Source organism: Neophocaena asiaeorientalis, unplaced genomic scaffold, assembly GCF_003031525.2.
Source record: "Neophocaena asiaeorientalis asiaeorientalis breed wild unplaced genomic scaffold, Neophocaena_asiaeorientalis_V1.1 scaffold220, whole genome shotgun sequence".
NCBI classification, from domain to species: domain Eukaryota; kingdom Metazoa; phylum Chordata; class Mammalia; order Artiodactyla; family Phocoenidae; genus Neophocaena; species Neophocaena asiaeorientalis.
In genome coordinates, this window is record NW_020174042.1 from 3,824,738 (window position 1) to 3,847,202 (window position 22,465).

Here is a 22,465-nt window from a genome sequence, read left to right on the forward strand (position 1 = left end):
TGAACCCATGTCCCCTGCATTGGCAGGTGGATTCTTAACCACTGTGCCACCAGGGAAGTCTCCCTTGTCTTTATAATTAGAAAAATAAACAAATCTTCATTATACAAAATCTTCTTTCTTTTATAGGAAACCTGCAAACCCCTAACTGTGAGTAGTAAGTGATAGATCGTCTTCAAGTCTATTCTTCCAAATTATCAATGTTCACTCTACAGCATCAAATGGTACAATTTATTTTTAAAATATCCACTAAGGGGGCTTCCCTGGTGGCACAGTGGTTGGGAGTCCTCCTGCCAATGCAGGGGACATGGGTTCATGCCCCAGTCCGGGAAGATCCCACATGCCGCGGAGCAGCTAGGCCCGTGAGCCATGGCCGCTGAGCCTGCGCGTCCGGAGCCTGTGCTCCACAACAGTGAGAGGCCCGTGTACCGCAAAATAAATAAATAAATAAATAAAATATCCACTAAGGTTAATAATAGAGGCTGCCAGGGGAAATGGTGAATTATTGCTTAATGGTTAGAGTTTCTGTTTGAGGCAATAAAAAGTTTGGAAATAGACAACAGTGATGGTTGTGCCACACTGTAAATGTAATTAATGCTGTTGAATTGTACACTTTAATTTAAAATGGTCACAATGGTAAATTTTATGTTATGTATAATATACTACAATTTTTAAAATACTCCCCAAAAGTTAATAATAAGTAAATCATACTTGGTAGAACATTGAACATTTTACTTCAAAATAGATTTTAGTGATAGTCATTAAATAAGCACTAATTAGCGAAATACACTGAAAACCAGAAAAGTTTTCTGTTGGTTTCTAACTTTACGGTGGTATGATTTACTTCATAGAGGAAAATAAATCCTAGTTTATAAGGCTTACAACCAGAATCAAAGAGCATATTAAATAGAATACCTGACTAGATCGTAACTTCTTATTTTCCAGATGGCTCTTCTCCTGTAACAGGGCCTCCTTCTTACAAACTATGGCCTCCCGTTTCTTTAAGTCTTCTTCCAGCTCCTCTAATTCTTGGCGTTGGTTCAGAACTTTCTCTACTTCTTCATCTAACCATTTCTTTTGCTCATCCAATTTCTACATTAAAATTCCAAAGAAATGTTATAATTTGTTTTTCTTTACCATTAAATTTATATGGTAATAATATAGCTTCAGATTGACTAAAACACCTTAAATGAACATTTGAAAACTATCTGGAATACCTTAAATGAACAGTGAGAATAGTAAAACAGTGTCTGTCCAAAACTGTCAAGAAATAAGTGGTTCTAAGCTAACATCTTTCTGTGTTGTTTTATAAGGAATTAAAATTTATTCCACAAATATGTTTTGAGTCTGAGATTTTTCAGGCTGACAGTTTCCTTTATATTGAGAGTTAGTTCTGAGAACATGCTGGAAATCTTCTCTGTTACAGAGGTGCACACCTCTCTCACAGCACTAATACTACTGATTGTTCTATAGCCTTTCTCCCCTACTTGAGCTCCTTGACTGATTGCAGTGATAGTGCTTTTTGCCTCTCTAGCCCCAGTGCCTGCTCTACTGCCTGGCCCATGATTGGCTTTCAATAAAATGTTAAATGAATTCTTGATTCAATCAATCAACTAATGAGGTGAATAAATGAATACGCATTGTGGAAGACATAGATGATGGAGCATGGAAATCCACTCTGCATTGCAGCCTGTCAACATCAAATAATTACAAAATAAAATAAATTGAGCTGTAAAGATTTCCAAAACAAACATCTCAGTATTCTCTTCAGTTAAGGATACCCAGAAATAAGTACAAACAAAAATGTGAATGGAATGACTGTCCAAGATGAACTCTACCAAGTGCCCATCTGCACTGGGACATAGTAATGAAGCAATGCCACCTAAATAACAAATAGTAAGAAAACAAATCAATATAGAACTATTTTCCAGTTCTTCTCAAACTTGATAAAAACTGTCCCTAGAAATCTATATTAAGACAGTGAATATGCGTGAGAAAAAGAGAGCAAAGTGGCCAAGGCAAAGCAGGTCCAGAGCTATATAGTTTTCCATCCAGACCTAGATAGTATGGTCCTAAAAGCAACAGCACATCTAAATAATATTGAGGCCTAAAATAGCAGCTCTACAATTATTAGGAACAGGAAGCATATCCCAGAGCAACTACAGAAATACTTTAGTTTTGTTATATCCAGCTATACCTTAGAAACTCCATATATGAGACCCTATGAAGACTAGCAATTAACTTAAAACATATTCTACAAACATTTCTTGACTGTGAGTGGGGTTTGAAAAATGAATAACAGATATTCTGTAAGCTCCATTCCAACAGGAAAGAAACCAAAAAATTATGACGGTTGATAATAAATGTTGTATACAGCAAACTCCTAGGTACTATGTATGCAAAAATGGAAGGAGGGATCGGTTCTGTCTGAGAAATGGAAGAAATGTCAGTGCCAGCCTCACAGAGTAGGCAATATTTTAGCTGTGCTTTGAAGAATGGGTAGGAGTCTGCTAACATAATACAGGTTTTTTTAGGGAAATAATAATAAATGAATGGATTTTTCTGCACTTGATATAATAAAGGGTATGATTTGTGTAATTCACTGTATCTTAGTAACTTTTCTGAAAATTTCTTATTTTGTCTTTTCTTATAATAAATATTCCTACCACACAGTTCCAATTTTAAATACTCTCTTCTTATAAGAGAGCTTCATATCAAATCAAAGTCCTATTAAAAGGTCTTTGGATAGTCATATTGATTAATATATAATCTTGTTCTTGTTTAGAGTCAAATTCTGGAAAATGTTGTTTTACAACATTAAAAAGCATGAAGGTTTTTGTTTGTTTGTTTTATTATTATTTTTAACCCGACATAATCAGTGCAAGCTGTGGGAATCTATTATTGTATTCATTTAAAATTTAGATCCTTAACATTTTGAAAAGCAGGTCTAACTATTCTATGCATTCCTACCTCACCTACTCCCCCACATACCCTTCCACCCAGAAATATTACCAAGCACGTCAGAGAGCTCTTCAACTAATTTCTCAAATACACTAGTAAAATAACTGAGAATACATTCATGTCCTAAATTTTACTATTAAAATATATAAGGTTTAAGAAGAGAGAGCAAATAAATTTTTCAGAATTAAGGTGATGTATTTGCATTTGAGGGTAATTACAGTTTTAAGCACAGTAATCTTTAAGACTTTTAGAACTGCCATTTCTAATTTACATAAAATTAAAATTTTGTTTCTTTGAACTTTGATATTAATCTATGGATTTCATTTTTTAAATGTGGCACTAAAACAATAGCTTTTTTAATATATTATATATGGTGCATATACAATTTGGTTGTGCTTGAGTAGAGATCTCTTGTCTTTAGAAATATGTTTCCAGGTGACTAAACCAGTCTTGACATGGGAATAAATACAATCTAGTTTTCATGTTTACATGCCACAACATTCAGATAAACCCATTTCTACTGAAATAAGAATACAGCACATTTCCGGATGGGAAATTAATTTTTTAATAACACAAAAAATTCAGAAGAAATATTAGAAATTTTGTACTTGAGTGGCAAAGTCTAGTTAGTGTTTTAAGATTTTATTCAGAGTCCACCACTTTTTACCCCTACTTAGACAATCATCAAATTGAAGAGAAACCAGGAAACACTAAATAGAATCGACAAACCTGGAGTTGGTCTATACTTCCAAACGAACCTTTTCTCCTTTTCATCTTAAATGCATCAAGGTCCTCAGCTTTCAGTTTTAGACCTTCTCCCTGTTCTGTTTTTAACTGTAGTTCCTATAGATAACAGGAATTGAAAACACCTTATTGCTTTTACTACATGGTCATCATTAAATATTTATGCAGATAATCATTTTAACATTTACTTTCTTAGTTGCAAAAAGAAAGAAAACGAGTAGATGAAGGTTGGGACCATTTAAGAAGAATATAATGTTAGCCCCTCATTCAAGCAATAAAATCTCACAGTAAAAATCAGGATTTACTAGAAAAACTAGGTATTTTTTTTCATTCTTTGCCAGTGTTACAAATTTGCATAACAGGGATGAGTATGAAAATTATAAATCTGCTCTTTTCTTCTGCCTTTCTGAGTTCATTACCTTCTGTTAGTCCACCCAAGGCACGCATCTGCAATGGGGATATTAGAATTTATCACAGGAGAAATGTAAAAAGAAAAGTTATATTCAGTTTCCAGCATTCAAAAATCAGATTTTGCAGCATGAAAATAGTCTTTCAAGATTGATCATTGTCCTCTGAAGAGTATTTTCCAAATTCCTTTAGTTTCCATTCACATCTTAAGAGTCAAGTCAAGAGGGCCCTTGTGTTCTACTGGGGTTTAGAGACGATGTTGCCATCCACCACCAAAGCTTAGCAGGAATCAGGAAGGAGGCCATGAACTCAAAGTGAACTGGTCCACACTGCTATTTCTTACTGGTCCATGATGGATAAGTACAGAAATTAAAAGTAAGTGTTTAGAACCTTTTACAAAAATTTAACAGAATAATTTTATGTCTGTTGAATCTAATAATTAAAAGACTTGTATATTTTAGTTTTTATTTCATTTTTCTACTAGTTCTTGTTTTACAAAGGTATTGGGCTCTGACAAATTAATAATAAAATGAAACTTGTATCTTTTCCACAGGTAATTTCAGAAGTACTGATAAAAAGGAAGTAAAAGGGAAGTCTACCATTTTCCAGCCCTGGAAATGGCAGGAAGGAGAAAAGAAACAGTAAAAAAGATGTGTGTCCCAATTTTCTTCTCTCTGAGTTTTGGCCCAGAAAGGGGATGATAAATAAAGGTATCACTGAGAGCAGACGGAGAAAATGAGGACTGCAGCGCAGAGGCCTCACACACACATGGATCTGCCCAGTCTTGCTGAAAGAACAGAGAAGTACAATCAGGAAACAGAGACTAATTGGACTCCTTGGCCTCAGATGATGAGGATCCTGAGTTGAGAACAAATAGGGGTCAGTTATTGTGGGGAATTGACCCCAAAACTGAAGGTAAGGACAGGCCACTGGGCTAGCAAGCTAGATGGAAGATCTAATAGTCTCAACAGGGATTTATAATGCCATTAGGAGATGAGATGAAGCCAAAGCACCTCCAGGCTCTAAGCTGAAAGTGAGACCAATCTATGAATTATACTGGCTTTACATCAAGTGCCAGCAGGGAAAGGTGAACAAGAGAGAGCAGATTCCAGCCAGTCACATCCAAGGACCAAATGAAACTCAGAAAGTCCCTTCCCCCTCAACACCATGTGATGCAATAAAGCTACACACCAGAACACCACATATACCAGACTCTATCTTTGAGAATCATGGGGAGGAAGAGGCCAAGAGACTGAATATTCTTATTCAAGAGAACTGAGAATTATTTGAAGGAAATGTTTAAACTATCAGAATAAGGTTTGGACAGACTGGTTATTTGTTTAGTTCCCATGATATTTCCAGAAATTCTCGTGACATGGTTTGGGCAGGGCAGGGTGGGAGGGGTGTCATAAGGAACACAGGTCTGTTATAGACTAGATAAAGAAATTTTCTATGCCCACTTGAGTTGAATTATGAGTGCATTTGGACCCTGTTATATTTACTAGCAATTAATTTTTCATGCTTCCCTAGCTCTAGTTCACAGTTATAATTTAGCCCCTGTCACAGTCACAGCAACTTCAGGATGCTGAAATAAAGGCACCTTATACTGGAGCTGACTGCCTACTATTCCTATTCTTCTACAAATGCTTTGAAAGTGTACTGCAGGTGGTCTAATCCCCTCTTTTGCATGTTGCTCTAGACATTATTACCTTTACCTTATATTGTAATCTCTATTATAATAGTAAAATAACTGTCTACCAGGTACTGTGCTACGCTTTTTACATCTATTTAATTATCCCATTTAATCCTCACAATAACCCTATGGAACAGATACCATTATAAATCCCATTTTATAGATGAGGAAATTGGTGCTTAGAGAAGTAAAAAGCCCAGGTCACATTTCAGGGGTTCCCATACCTTTCCTTTATAGCTCATCCATAGTCTTCAGTTAAGAACTGAAGAACCTATGCAGAAGAACATGCAGAAGAACATGGAGAACCTATGCAGAAGTCATAGTATTCTCTGGAAATGGTTTAGTCAAGTGAAAAATGGAATGTTAGACAGTTAGCTCCAAACAGAAGACAAGATATCCCTTAGGACTCTGAGCAGGTTTTGTTTTTGCATGAAGTAGTAGAAACTTCAATATATCTTTGGGGCAGACTGTTCCTTTTTCTGGAATACTCATTCTCCCCTTAAATGGGTCATATTTCCCTAGAATGAGAGAAGGAACAAAATTACCCTAGATAAGAATGTAAAAAGTTTAAGTTACAGGCAGAGTTGCATTTCAGCAGACTATGCGTTCTGCTCAAAAGTATTTTTCTTTTCCCTAAACATAGATTTAGAGAGTGCTATGTCTTGTTGCTTTAAGCCAGGGTTCATGAGAGATGAGAAGCTGAGACCCAAAGACCACAGGACTGACAGGCAGGCCTGATCCTCACACTGGAGGAAGGACAGAAACGAACAGACTAGGCTGTTGTCAGTGAAATGAGAATCGAACAGATTCAAGATATTTAGAAGACTCAATTTATAGGGCTTTGTGATCCATTGGATATGCGTAATGAGGAAGAGGACAGAGTCAAGGACGACTGCTAAATTTCTAGCTTACCCAACTGAATGCATTGAAATGTCATGTAAAGTACACTGGAAAACTATATTTTCTCTCCCATGAAGGGAGCACGGAGGAGGAATCGTGGTGAGGTAAGTAAGGGAATTCATCTATAAGACAACCTAATAAAGATGTCAATGGTTGGATATATGAATCCAGAGCTCAAATGGCAAATCTGGTATTAAGGATTAAATCTGGGAGTTGTCAGAGTTAAATTGCAGTCCTGGAAAAAGACAAGGTGAGAGGTCACCCAGGACAGAGTATGGAAGATACGAGGGCATAGGCTAGAGCCCTGAGTAATTTCCATAGGTAGGAAACGATAGTGTAGGATAAGCTAGCAAAGACAAAGAACAAGCAATCAGAGAAGAAAAAACAAGGTGAGTATAATTTCACAAAGGCAAAGGGGGAAATATTTCAAGATGGAGGGAGTGGTGAACTATGGTGGATGCAGCTGAGGTGTGACAGAGAGAGCACTAGTGAACTTCTCAAGAGCTTTGAAGTGAACGGTACAGCCAAGACGCAGAAACCAGACTGGAGAGGAGAAGAGAACAAATGAAAGGAAAGGAAACAGAATCAAATATAGTAAACTTTTCCAAGAAGTTTGGTTAAAAAGGGGAGAAGTGAGAGAGAAGTATAAAGTTGAAGGAGAATAATTTTAGGATGAGAAAAGTCTAAGATGTTTAAAGAAAGAATCTAGGAGAAAAGGAAAAGATGAAAACACAGGAAGAGAAAAAGACAACTGAGATAAAGCACATAAGTGCTTAGCACAGTACTGACTGAAGACAAATAACAAATATTATTTACTGCTATAATAATGATTATTACCATTATTATTTAGAATGAGTAACTCAAGGAAATTAAGAAAGCAATTCCATTTATAATAACATCTAAAATAATAAAATATCTGGGAATAAATTTAACCAAGGAGGTAAAAGACTAGTACACTAAAAATTATAAAACATTCTGAAAGAAATTAAAGAAGATTTAAATAAATGAAAAGATGCCCCATCCTCATGGACAGGAAAACTTAATATTGTCATGATGCCAATACTACACTAAGAGATCTACATAGTCAACACAATACATATCAAAATTCCAATGGCCGCGGGCTTCCCTGGTGGCGCAGTGGTTGAGAGTCCGCCTGCCAATGCGGGGGACACGGGTTCGTGCCCCAGTCTGGGCGGATCCCACATGCCATGGAGCGGCTGGGCCTGTGAGCCATGGCCACTGAGCCTGCGCGTCCGGAGCCTGTGCTCCGCAACGGGAGAGGCCACAACAGTGAAAGGCCTGTGTACCGCAAAAAAAAAAAAATCCAATGGCTGGGACTTCCCTGGTGGTCCAGTGGTAAAGAATCCGCTTTCCAATGCAGGGGACTTGCATTCAATCCCTGGTCAGGGAACTAAGATCCCACATGCCGCAGGGCAACTAAGCCCACGCACCACAACTACTGAGCTTGCGCGCCTCAATGAGAGAGCCTGTGTGCTGCATACTACAGAGTCCACGCACCCTGGAGCCCACGCACCACAACTAGAGAGAAAACCTGCATGCCACAACTAGAGAGAAGCCCACATACCACAACTAGAGAGAAGCCACTGTGCCACAACAAAGAGCCTGCACCACAACGAAAGATCCTGCATGCCTCAACTAAGACCAGATGCAGCCAAAAAAATAAAGAAAATAAATAAATTTTTAAAAAGTGGATCTACAGAGAGAAACCCAAGAACAGATTGTCGTAAAAGGAATAATTTGAAAATAAAAATTTGCTGAGTGCTGCTGTAAAAAAAAAAGAACCATGCATTAAACACAATTAAAGCATTAAAAAAAAAATTCCAATGGCCTTTTTTGCAGAAATGGAAAAGCTGACCCTTAAATTCATGTGGAATTTCAAGAGTCCTCAAATAGCCAAAACAATCCTGAAAAAGTACAAAGTTGGAGGACTTACTTCCCAAAATCTACTGCAAAGCTACTGTAATCAAAACAGTGTGTACTTGCACAAGGATAGACATATAGACAAATGGAATAGAACTGAAAGTTTAGAAATAAATCCATAAATCTACAGCCAACTGATTTTTGACAAGGGTACCAAGTCCATTAAACAGGGAAAGAATAGTCTTTTCAATAGCTGGTGCTGGAACAACTGGATTTCCACATGCAAAAGAATGAAGATGGACCCCTACCTCACACCATATACAAAAATTAACTCAAAATGGACCAGGAACCTAAATATAAGAGCTAAAACCATAAAATTCCAGAAGAAAACATAGGGGTAAATCCTTATGACCTTAGATTTGGCAACGGATTCTTAGATATGATACTAAAAGCACAAGCAACAAAAGGAAAATTAGATAAACTGGAACTTCATAAAAAATGTAAAACTTTGGTGCATCAAAGAATATTATCAAGAAAATGTAAAGGGCTTCTCTGGTTGAGAATCTGCCTGCCAATGCAGGGGACACGGGTTCGAGCCCTGGTCTGGGAAGATCCCACATGCCGCGGAGCAACTGGGCCCGTGAGCCACAACTACTGAGCCTGCGCAACTGGAGCCTGTGCTCCGCAACAGGAGAGGCCATGAGAGTGAGAGGCCCGTGCACCACGATGAAGAGTGGCCCCCGCTCACCACAACTAGAGAAAGCCCTCGCACAGAAACGAAGACCTAACACAGCCAAAAATAAATAAATTTAAAAAAAATTTTTTTTAAAAAGAAAATGTAAAGATAATCTACAGAATGGAAAAAAATATTTGGAAGTCATGTATCTGATGAAGTTTAATGTCCAGAATACATAATGAATTCCCACAACTCAACAACAAAGAGACAACCCAATTAAAAAGTAGACAAAGAACTTGAAAAGACATTTCTCCAAAGAAGATATACAAATGGGCAATAAGCACATGAAAAGGTGTTCAATACCATTAGTCATTATGGAAATGAAAATCAAAACCACGAGATTCCACTTCGCATGTACTTGGATGACTATAATAAAAAAGAAACAGAAAATGACAAGTGTTGATGAACATGCAGAGAAATCAGACCCCTCATACATTGCTGGTGGGAATGTAAAATGGTGCTGCCACTATCAGAAACAGTTGGTGGTTCCTCAAAAAACTAAGCATAGAAATAGCATATGACCCAGCAATTCCACACCTAGGTATTTCAATTCCAAATTGAAAGCAGGCACTTGAACAGTTACTTCTATGCCAATGTTTATCACATCATTATTCAATAGCCAAAACGTGGAAACAACCCAAGTGCCTATCAGATAAATGCAGAAACAAAATGTTGTGTATGCATGCAATGGAATATTACCCAGCCATAAGAAGGAATGAAGTTCTGATATATACTACAACATGGCTGAACCTTGAAAACATGATGCTAAAGGAAAAAAGCCAGATACAGGACAAATATTGTATGATTTCACTTTTATGAAATATCTAGAATAGGCAAATTCATAAAGAGAGAAATAGATTAGGGTTACCAGGGGCTTGGGGGGAAGAGGGGAAAGGGAATTATTGCTTAATGGTTACCAAGTGTCTATTAAGGGTGATGAAAAAGTTTTGGAAAAAGACAGTGGTGATGGTTGCACAACACCGAATGTAATTAATGGCACTGAGCTATACGCTTAAACAAAGTTAAAATGGTCAATTTCATGTTACATTATTTTATAAAAATCAGTAATGTAATATACCAAAACTCACTGTACGCTTTACATGGGTGAACTGTATGATATGTGAAGTATATCTCAATAAAGCTGATTAAAAAAAAAAAAGAATCAGTAATTCGGCTTAAATGCTCTTTTAAGTTCCCTTCCATCACTAAATTCTGTCATTTTTTTTTTTGAAGGTCTGAGAATATATTATTTTCCAAAGTTTAAAATCTAGGAAATCTCCAATTATGTTCCAAACCTTGGGTCTGGCTTAACATTTGAACAGAACAGAGCCTGGTACACAGTGCTAGATAAGTGTTTGTCGTTGTTATTATGATCATTATCATCATTCTCTTCTTCAAAAGAGCCCTACTGAGGCAAGTATGATAAGGCCATCTTAGATAAGAATAAACAGACACAGAGAGGGTAAGTGATTTTCTCAGTAAATGATCTTATCTAGCCAGGAACTGAGAGAGTTGGGATTGAATACATGCAAGCCTGGCTCCAGAGCCCAGGCTGACACCACTAGTTCCTCCCCAGCCCAATCCATTCTATAGAACGGCTGGGCATACAGGTCTGATCACTTTTCTGCACACTATGAATGAAATGGTACCATTTTACCTTGTACTTTTTTCTATGCTGCCACATGGACAATGCATGTCAAAGCACTTTGAAAATGGCAAATCCTATTCGAATGTTAGATATTTTTTTAGAAAGTCAGCTTTATAAATTTGTGTTTTGACAGCCTCAACTGAAGTTAAGATCCTAGTTACAGAAATCATCACGGCACTTTCTTTTGGGAAGTCAAAGCCTTCAAGACAGTACTCAGAATTCAATAAATAGCTTTTACTATGTAGATCAACAAAGTTTTAAAGTGAATGAGGACAGCAGCCAAGGACAGGCCAAGGTGAGATACCTCACAAGCCAACTGAATCAAGACCTTGGTTACATTAGCTCTGAGCCATTGAACATTTCATATTATGCTTAGCAGGAAAGTATGACAATATTACTTTGATTTTTTGTTGACCCCGCTTAATTTCTGCATCCAGTTGCTTCCTTTTCTCATTTTCTTCTTGAAGTCTTTTTTGCAGCTGTACCTTTTGATGCTTCATGTGATCTACATTCTGCTCTAGTTCATTAGCACGTTTCTCATTTTGGATCGACAGTGATGCCAATTTCTTACTATTTTGTTGCTTCTTCTGTAAGACCTGGGATCATATGAATATTTCAAAATGAAAAACTGCACCTCTCATATCCCTCCGCTAAACTTAAACTTTTCATTTAATGACGCAGGTAGGCATTTTTGCCTAGATTTTAATTTATTCTTGATAGTTTCACAACTGTTTTCTACATTTCTACTTTTACAGTCAAGCAAATATCATAATTTTCACCAGATATAAAGAATAATGAGACTTCCTGGTGCTGACAGTCAAACAGAACAAAATTGACATCGTTGCTTTTTTTATTGTTTTAATTTTAAAATATTTTATGTACATAAATACATAAAAAAATACATAATAAAAATTAAAACAATACAAAACTAAACTTATATTTAAAACGACTCTTCTCTCAGATGCCTAATCTACCTGTCCTTTTTCCTGAAACAAAATTACCAATTTCTTAAATATTCCTTGAGAAATAATTTATATGCACATAAGTAACTTTATGTTCTAGGTAGACTATTCTCCACCTCCCCTTTTTTTCTGTTTAATGTATCTTAGAGGTGTTTTCTCATAGATTTGTTCTTTCTATATGACTGCATAGTATTCCACTGTGCTCATCTTTAATACCCAGCTGCAGCCTAAATCATTAATCCCTGAGTTAAGATGATCAGAAATGATACCATTTTCCCTGAGAGTGACCAACCATTGTAATTACTATTTTAACTACCTTAAATAAGGCTTTTTCTCTCTAGGTAAAGTTATCCATAGACAGCATTAAAATTTTTTGAAGAGTTTACTAATATAAAATACCAGAGTATTTCAATTTAATCCTGATCAAACAAGCAAACATATATTAGATTTGTATGCTGTACTTTAGTGTTACATTAAGTAAGTACCTCTTATGTGACATAAAAAAGTTAAGGTGAGGTCATATGTAAGTTATGCAGACTATGATTAATTATTTCCTTTATCTTGGCGATAAATTGTTGACATAAACCCATTTTGTTTTAATTAAACTAAGTATTCACAGAGGCATTGTAGCTTAGAGCAGCGCTACTCAAAATGTGGTCTGTGGACCAGTACCACTCACAGACTGTTGTCAGCCTGCACCATGAAGCACATTATTAGATTCAGCTGATGATGTTTTCATGCAAGACTTTGTTGATGAGAGAAGCTGTGCTCCCATTTACCTTTATCTCACTGCAGACCAATAATGAACAATCTGCAGATGGACTACTTTGAGTACTACTAGCTTGGAGGCCACAGGACTCTGCAGTTTCCCATGCCTGGATTTGGACCCTGGCTTTGTCACTTTTTTTTTGCGGTATGCGGGCCTCTCACTGTTGTGGCCTCTCCCCTTGCGGAGCACAGGCTCTGGACGCGCAGGCTCAGCGGCCATGGCTCACGGGCCCAGCCGCTCCGCGGCATGTGGGATCTTCTCGGACCGGGGCACGAACCCGCGTCCCCTGCATCGGCAGGTGGACTCTCAACCACTGTGCCACCAGGGAAGCCCCTGTCACTTATATTTGACAGTATTGCAATACTGGAGCAAAAAATGTTAACACTAGAATTTTAGTGTCTTTTCCACATGATACTGAAGATATCAGTATAAGTACTGATAATCTTATTTAAAAGTGAGATAGGTTTGTCATTTGCACTTATTCCACAGATGCTCAAACGTGCACCTCTGTTAGCATTAAACAGAACATGTAATGCAGCATATAATGCTATATATATCTAAAGACCAAGAATACAGATTTTAGATATTTTTTAATTAAAACAAATTTTTTAAGTTTTAAAAACTAAAATAACTTCATTATACCAATAAAACCATTAGTATTTCAATGTTAAAATGGTATGAAATGTTAAGAGTACTGAAAACTATTATTATCATCACAATTATGTGACTGAGTGAGTTATTTTACCTTTGTAAACCTTAGCTTCCTCATTTGTAAGAGTGTAAAAATACCCACTTCAGGGCTTCCCTGGTGGCACAGAGGCCGGCATACCGCAAAAAATAAATAAATAAATAAATAAAAATACCCACTTCAAAGGATTAAATAATGATTAAGTAATACATATAATACATATTAAAACATCTAGTATGTATATAGCACTTGGTAGATACTTAACTATCACACTTCTCATCCCCACCACCATCCTTATCATCTTTAGCATCCCAATCCCCAACAGTTGTGCATGCATATGGCAAAGGCACAGAAATCTCTAAAACTATGTGGGACACTTCTTTCAGTCCTCCTTCTATGAGATGTTTCTTTTGAATTTAATTAAGTTCTTTCCTTTCCTCATCAGTACCCTCAGCAGAAAAAGATACACAACAAGAAACATGGAAAACAAAAAGAACATGATAATTCAAACCCTATTAATAATCTTTCATTTAATCTTTTAATCACAACCATAAAAATAATCTTTGCTAAATCCACACACAAGGCTTAAGCTATAGATTTATATGGTTAATATAATAACCTCCTTAGAAAAATAATAATTTTGGCTATTTCAAGTAAACTGGAAAAAACACAAACACATGAAGACTAAACCATGTGCTACTAAACAGCCAATGGGTCAACAAAGAAATCAAAGGAGAATCAAAAAATACCTTGAGACAAATGAAAATGGAACCACAACTGTCCAAAATCTATGGGACACAAAAAAAAGCAGTTTTAAGAGGGAAGTGTACAGTGATACAGGCCTTCCTCAAGAAACAAGAAAAATCTCAAACAATCTAACATTACACCTAAAGGAACTAGAAAAAGAAGAACAAGCAAAGCCCAAAGTTAGTAGAAGAAAGGAAATAATAAAGGTCAGAGAAGAAATAAATGAAATAGAGACTAAAAACACAATAGAAAAGGATCAGTGATACTAAGAGCTGGTTTTCTGAAAAGGTAAATAAAATTGACAATTTAGCCAGACTCAGAAAGAAAAAAAGAGAGGGCTCAAATGAATAAAATCAAAAATGAAAGAGAAGTCACTACCGATACCACAGAAATACAAAGGATCCTAAAAGAGTATGATCAGGGGCTTCCCTGGTGGCGCAGTGGTTAAGAATCCGCCTGCCAATGCAGGGGACATGGATTCGAGCCCCGGTGTGGGAAGATTCCACATGCCGTGGAGCAACTAAACCCATGTGCCACAACTACTGAGCCTGAGCTCTAGAGCCTGCGAGCTACAACTACTGAGCCCACGTACCACACCTACTGAAGCCTGCGTGCTTAGAGCCCATGCTCTGCAACAAAAGAAGCCACCACAATGAGAAACCTGTGCACCACAACGAAAAGTAGCCCCCACTCACCGCAACTAGAGAAAGCCCGTGCGCAGCAATGAAGACCCAACACAGCCAAAAAAAAAGACAAAAAAGAGTATGATCAACAATTATATACCAAAAAATTGGATAACCTAGAAGAAATGGACAAATCCCTAGATACACAGTCTTCCAAGACTGAATCATGAAGAAATAGAAAATCTGAATAGACAGATGACCAGTACAAGATTGGTTCTTACTCATTAATAGAGTATAAGAATTACAATCAGAACTGAAGGTAGGATAACCTTTCTGCCCGTGGATGCCGCCAAGTAAGCATCATTGAAGCCTCCCCCCTCTACTGCTGTCCTGTCGAAGTCAGTCTCCCAAAGAGCCCGAACAGCTGCAGAAGCTCCTCATCAGACGTCTGAGCTTTGAAACAATTGATGCGAGTCTGAGGAGCCACCTGAGCAGCGGGCAGCGCTCACAGACTGTGTGGTAACGAGGGGTCCAAACACCAGGTGCTCCAGAGGCTTCAGGTTTGTCACGTATGCCATTGCAGAGGAGGTGGATGCGGCCATGGATGCAAGGCCACACGAGGTGGATGGAAGAGTTGGGGAACCAAAGAGGGCCGTCTCAAGAGAAGATTCTCAAAGACCTGGCGCCCACTTAACCATGAAAAAAATTTTTGTTGGCATTAAAGAAGACACTGAAGAACATCACCTAAGAGATTATTTTGAACAGTGTGGGAAAACTGAAGTGATTGAAATCATGACTGACTGAGGCAGTGGCAAAAACAGAGGCTTTGCTTTTTTAACCTTTGATGACCATGACGCCGCAGACAAGACTGTCATTCAGAAATATCACACAGTGAATGGCCACAACTGTGAAGCAAAGAAAGCCCTATCTAAGCAAGAGAAGACTAGCTCTTCATCCAGCCAGAGGTCGAAGTGGTTCTGGAAACTTTGGTGGTGGTTGTGGAGGGGGTTTTGGTGGGAATGACAACTCTGGTTGTGGAGGGAACGTCAGTGGTCGAGATGCCTTTGGTGGCAGCCGTGGTGGGGGGGGATATGGTGGCAGTGGGGATGGCAGTAATGGATTTGGTAATGACGGAAGCCATTTTGTAGGTGGCGGAAGCTACAATGATTTTGCCAATTACAACAATCAATCTTCAAATTTTGGACCCATGAAAGGAGGAAACTTTGGAGGCAGAAGTTCTGGCCCCTATGGTGGTGGAGGCCAATACTTCGCCAAACCACGAAACCAAGGTGGCTATGGTAGTTCCAGCAGCAGCAGTAGCTATGGCAGTGGCAGAAGGTTTTTATTTAATTTTTTTTTTTTTTTTAGGCGGTATGCGGGCCTCTCACTGTTGTGGCCTCTCCCCTTGCGGAGCACAGGCTCCGGACGTGCAGGCTCAGCAGCCATGGCTCACGGGCCCAGCCACTCCGCGGCATGTGGGATCCTCCCGGACCAGGGCACGAACCCGCGTCCCCTGCATCAGCAGGCGGACTCTCAACCACTGTGCCACCAGGGAAGCCCAGAAGGTTTTAATTACTGCCAGGAAACAAAGCTTAGCAGGAGAGGAAGCCAGGGAAGTGACAGGGAAGCTACAGGTTACAAGAGATTTGTGAACTCGGCCAAGCACAGCGGTGGCAGGGTCTAGCTGCTACAAAGAAGACATGTTTTAGACGATACTCATGTGTATCGGCAAAAAAACTCAAGGGCTGTATTTGTGCCTAGTTGTATAACAGGTTATTTTAGTTTCTGTTCTGCGGAAAGTGTAAAGCATTCCAACAAAGGGTTTTATTTAATGTAGGTTTTTTTTTTTGCACTCATGCTGTTGATTGCTAACTGTAATAGTCTGATCATGACGCTGAATAAATGTGTCTTTAAAAAACAAAAAAGAACTGAAGGTAGGATATAAACCTATGAAATTATAAATAAATTTCATAATAATCATAAAGGAAAGCTCTTAATTGTTTTGTTCTACTAATGTTTTGTTAAAACGAGTACTTTGTTAGACGTCGCAGCCTTAATTTAACGGTCAAGAAATTTAAAAAAATTGATCACAAGACTCTCGGAGGTGAATTGCTAAGGGAAAAAATGTATTCTGAAGGAAAGTGCAAAATGTCACGTCACGTTATTTTAACTTGGTGTTGACTTGAGAGGCTACTTAAGTAAAAAAAAAATTTTAATGGCGATGTGCAGATGTTTGAGATGGCATTAAAAACCCTAGAAGAAGGGACTTTTTTGCTCTGTTCACTCCTGCATCCCCATCTAGAACAGGACCTGGCACACAGGAGGTGTGCGGTGAACACTTATCTTGTTGAAAGAAAATAACTGTGGTACAGTTTCAAAAATAGATAACTAATGCTCTGACTAGGTTAACTACAATTCCATTCTATGTACAGTGGAAACAATATGAAAGCAATAGATTATGAATCAGGGACTTCCCTGGTGGTCCAGTGGTTGAGAATCCATATTGCAATGCAGGGGACGCTGGTTCGATCCCTGGTCAGGAAACTAAGAACCCACATGCCATAGGGCAACTAACCCTGCATGCCACAACTACAGAACCCATGCACTCTGGAGCCCTCACACCACAACTACTGAGCCTGCCCACACGCTACTAGAGAGCCTGCACACCGCAACTAATGAGCCCATGCGCTAGAGAGAAGCCTGCACACCACGGTGAAGAGTCCACATGCCACAACGAAAGATCCCACGTGCCGCAACTAAGACCCAACACAGCGAAAAAATAAATAAATAAAATATTTTTTAAAAAAAGATTATGAGTCAAAAGAACTGGAAAAGGCACTTTAGTAAATTCATTATAAGCAAACTAACAAAGCACTCTGACTATACCAAAAGCATCTGGGAACGGCTTCATACACAAAATCTCTCTATAATGGAATATTTCTCAAAGAATAGAATTTTTAAACTATAGCTATATTTGAGGATATAGCAAAGTCCAGTATTAGGAAATTAAGAATAAGATGTGGTACTCAAAGTTATTAACCTTTCTTAAACCAATCAGTTATGATTTCAGAAAACTGTCTGAAACAGTTATCATATTTGTTGAGTGTCAAGAAAGTGCTATATACATACCAGATGTTATATATGCATTATTTAATCATTAGTTAATCTTTTATCCTTCAGAAAAGGATACTATTTTCTGTGGTTATCTTTATTGCTTACCGTGTGGATTTTGATAAAAAGATTAAAATAATACACTTCCTGAATGAAGAAATATACTACCCAGACTAAAATTATGTAAACCCACCCACCAGCATACTGGAAAAGAAAACTTGCCATCCAGTTCCTCCCTCTAGTAAAAACTGAATCCTACTTCTTTCCTAACTAGGTACAAGAATCCTCAAAATCAGGAAGCCTTAAATAAGTTTTCTCAATTATATTTTTTAAATTACCTGGACTCTTAGCTTCGCAGCATCCATCTTTTTACGAAATTCCTTCTGTAATTTTACCTTCAAAGCAACATCAGAAAGATCTTTGTTTTTCAGTTCCTCTAGCTGCTTTTGCATTTCAGTTAATTCCACTTTCGCCTGTTCTGCTTCCTGTTCAAGTTTTGTTACTTTCAGAGAATACTGTTTGCTTACGGACTTGACATCATTACCTTCATAATAATAATAATAGTAATAACAATTATAAATTATGTTTAAAAACTAAGTAAAACACCAAAAACATAAAATTTCCCTACTCTTAAAAAGCTGGGCAGTAACTATTTAAGGCATAGCATTAAAAATCCAGCTGTCCCTCCCATCCCCATCAAACACAACTTGCCACCTGTCCTTTTAATAAATTAGTTCCTTAATGACTGTCCCCATCTGGTGCCATTCTATCTTCTCCTGGTTCATCTTTTGTTCTGAATTTGCAGTTTACCTTTGCTGGCATCAAACTTCAGTTAAAAGGTATTTGGAGTGACTCACTGGCCTATTGCTTACTACACTTTGTCTTCCTACCACCCATAATCTGTCTCCGAATTCTTTTATTTTACTATTATGAAAATTTTTCAACATATCAAAAGTAGAGAAATAATATAATGAAAGTCCATCACCCAGATTCAACAGTTATCAAGATGTTGCCACAGCTACTTCATCTATACTTTTTTTTCTTCAATTTACTTAAAAACTTTAAAGCAATCCCAGATATAATGTCATCACCTATGTATACTTCAATAAGCATCTAAACAGAATATGGAAATAACCAAAAAGTCATTATCACACCTAACAATACTAATACCCACCAGTTCCTATTCAGACTTCCCCAACTGTCTCAAAATGTCTTTTACAATTAGTCTATTTTAATCACAATCCAAACAAGGTCACAGTACATCTTATTGTTATGTTTCTTAAGAATCCTTTAATATAGAGCTAGCCCCCTCTCCTTTTTCATTTCATTTTAACTTGTTAAAGATAATTTTTTTAAAATGCTTTTCTTATGAATATTTAGAACATAGAGAAAAATAGAATATAGGTATTTCTATATCTTTTTTCATTCTAAGCCCAGCTACTGACCCTAAAAATTTAGTTCTGATTTATTCTGAATAGTCAACTGTCCTGAACCAGACTGGCAAACTAGCAGCAGTGGGAAGTAAGAGTCTAGAGGTCATGGGGTGAATAATCACCAGGACAGGTTGTTATACTGGTATACTGTAAAGCTCTTAATTTTTTAATAAAGGGAGTTATTGAACTAAATGCACTGTAAGTTGTCTTCTGGCTCTACAATTCTATGCTTTCAACTAACTTCAAAATACATATGACAACAATGTTTTAATGAATCTGTGATCCCATAAATTGTTTAACACGCTAATATTTTATGAACCACTAAGAAAAAAAATATACAGTACCAATTACACCATGACAAAATGCTAAAATGCCACTGATTTTTAAGATGCATCCTGATTTCAGAGATATTAAAATGTGAAAAAAGTGTGTATTAAAATTGATGAAATACAGTATAATTGTCATTGTTATTAATTTTGGCTGAAGTATCTACTGTTTGGGGAAGTCTTCAGTGAGAGGACTTGGAAAAGTAAGTACACATTGACCTTTTTGCTAATCACCATTTCTAAGGGACTTTAGGAAAGCTCCAAACTGCCCTTCGTTCTATGAACAAGAAGAGGACCTTCTCTGTTTAAGTTCAGGTATCCTCTATTTTAAGGCAACCAGGATGGGTATACCAGGTTACAAAAGGGTGCTTGTTTAGTTAGATATCCCATGGTGGGATAACCTATATGAAAGAAAATCGTTTATTTCAGAGTGGTAAATATCCTCAATTTCTACACTCACTACCCTAAAATCATGGGGATAGAGAAGCTATTTAAACCCCTAAACCATTTCCTAGATACTCCTAAGAGAGGTTTACTGGCATTGATCCTGCCTATGAGGAAGGAGAATGGTCAAAATCAAACATCTGGGATAACTGGAGCTGGGACAATGCATAGCCCATACACCACTAGGAATGAGAACGGAAAACGCATTGGACAGCAGCTAGAGGAGAGGAAGATGAGAAAGGAGGACCGACGGTCAGAAAGCAAACTTGCAGGAAAGAGGAGGGAGAGGCCAGGCAGGTTTCTCCTTGCTGGCAGAGGATTTGGAAACCACAATTCGTGTAGTTTGAGTGTGATTATAGTCTTGGGCTTGAAGAAGAGGAGGATAGTATTTCCTTCAGTTTCCCCAAATGTGACCAGAGTTGTTTTGCATTGAAATTGGGGGAAAGAAATGCTAGTGTGTCTTATTCCTTCAATTCTTTACTGAATTTCAGAGTAGTCAAGGCTTACACTTGGAGTGTATTAGTGAGGGGAACCCCAAAAGCTTGAGATGTGCATTTTAAGGCAAGCCTAATGGAGTTGCAGGGTGAGGAGAGGATGTGGTACATATGCCCAACCTGGTAGATTAAGGGGAGGAGATGAAAGCCTGGCTCACTCAAGAGGACAGCTCTCAAGGACAAATCCTTATATCTTCAGAAAAACAAAAATTAGCTACATTTAAAATATAAAGTTTATAATTAAGGTTAAATATGAACTATCCAAGAAAATAAAGACTAATAATTTAAAATAAGTATTTACTAAAAATGAACTCGGAAAACATCTCAGACTTATCCCAGATGCCTAGTATAATGTTTCTAAAGAGTGGCAAAAAACATTAAGTGCCATAGAGTTTCAGCACAACACAGAGTTCACACTGGTTAGAAAAATTCATAGATGAAATCAAATATAACAAAGTTCTTTAGATAATTAACCTCCACATACTGGCTCTAGAGCACACCTTGTTAGAACGAATTCCAAGCTAACGTGGATAGTCCTGAGCATCAAAAATTAAAGCAAATGTTACAACATCAGAAGCAACTTCAGAAGATTTTTTTTTTTTTTTTTTTTTGCGGTACGCGGGCCTCTCCCTGTTGTGGCCTCTCCCGTTGCGGAGCACAGGCTCCGGACGCGCAGGCTCAGCGGCCATGGCTCACAGGCCCAGCCACTCCGCGGCACGTGGGATCTTCCCGGACCGGGGCACAAACCCGTGTCCCCTGCATCGGCAGGCGGACTCTCAACCACTGCGCCACCAGGGAAGCCCTAGAAGCTTTTCTTTCTCATATAAGCTGGTTCACAGGATACTATTACCTGTTTTAATTAATTCTTTAATCAGATCTTCCTTCACCTTGATGTTGATAGTAAGTTCCCTCATTTTTTGTTTAGCTTCAGTAAGTATGAGCTCTGAATTCCTTAATTTTTGCAAATTCAACCCTTGACTCTCCTGGAGACATTCAATCTTTAAATCTTTAAAATAAAAGAAACAAAACTGAGAAATAAAAACTATCTGCTCAGAAATATTTGACAGAAGTAGAGTTAAAAAAAAAAAAAGGCAGACACACAAGCAGTCTACAGGTAACAGAGGAAGGGACAGAAAGAAAAAAAAAAGGAAAAAATACATAGCAATTGGGACTTTAGTTTCCCAGCTCACAGTGAGTTTTCCTTTCCTTAAAACATATGTATATGGCTCTAGTCATATCCTGTAGGTTCTGATACAGTTTTTCATTACCCTTAGATATTCTGCAATTTGACTTTTTCTTTAACCCGAGTTATTTAAGAAAGATATAAAATATCCAGATAGGTAGAGGTTTTAATTTTTTTCCTATTAACTCATAGTTTTACGGTAATCAGAGAATGTAGTCTCCCTCTACCCCAGGCTAATAAGAGTGTGGCCTCACACTGTTTGTTTCTGTCTTGTACTAGAACATAAATCAATTACCTCACTCTTTTAGCTCAGCTGACATTTTTTTCACAGTGAGACTTCCTCAGTGAAGGAGCTGGTGCACTGATTTACATCCTGAAATTAAGTTTCTTACCTGGTTGTAGACCAGTTACAAACAGTTCAAGGATGGCTACTTGGGTAGCACTTATCTACACTATTTATACATTTTAAAAATTTATCTCAATTTCATTTTTTAATATTACACGCATAAGCTCAAATTTATTTTTAACTATTTATCTTTGGTTGCATTGGGTCTTCGCTGCTGCACACAGGCTTTCTCTAGTTGCGGCAAGCAGGGGCTACCCTTCATTGAGGTGAGCAGGCTTCTCATTGCGGTGGCTTCTATTGTGGACAACGGGCTCTAGGCGTGCGGCCTTCAGTAGTTGTGGCTCACGGGCTCTAGGGCGCAGGCTCAGTAG

At 37.8% G+C, this 22,465-nt stretch overlaps 1 protein-coding gene across 8 annotated transcripts in view; it reads right to left on the minus strand.

Annotated features, from left to right (window-relative positions):
* Positions 1–22,465, minus strand: part of KIF27 (kinesin family member 27) — an 81,694-nt gene that overhangs the window by 25,667 nt on the left and 33,562 nt on the right. For 5 of the 8 annotated variants that reach the window (XM_024753863.1, XM_024753864.1, XM_024753865.1 and 2 more), the window contains 5 exons: positions 21,416–21,571; positions 18,207–18,412; positions 11,367–11,564; positions 3,688–3,801; positions 913–1,089 (listed from right to left, as the gene is read on the minus strand). In XM_024753863.1, coding sequence (XP_024609631.1) covers positions 913–1,089; positions 3,688–3,801; positions 11,367–11,564; positions 18,207–18,412; positions 21,416–21,571 — 851 coding nt within the window. The remainder of the gene's footprint in view (positions 1–912; positions 1,090–3,687; positions 3,802–11,366; positions 11,565–18,206; positions 18,413–21,415; positions 21,572–22,465) is intronic. The other 3 variants (XM_024753869.1, XM_024753868.1, XM_024753866.1) reach the window with 2 other exon arrangements.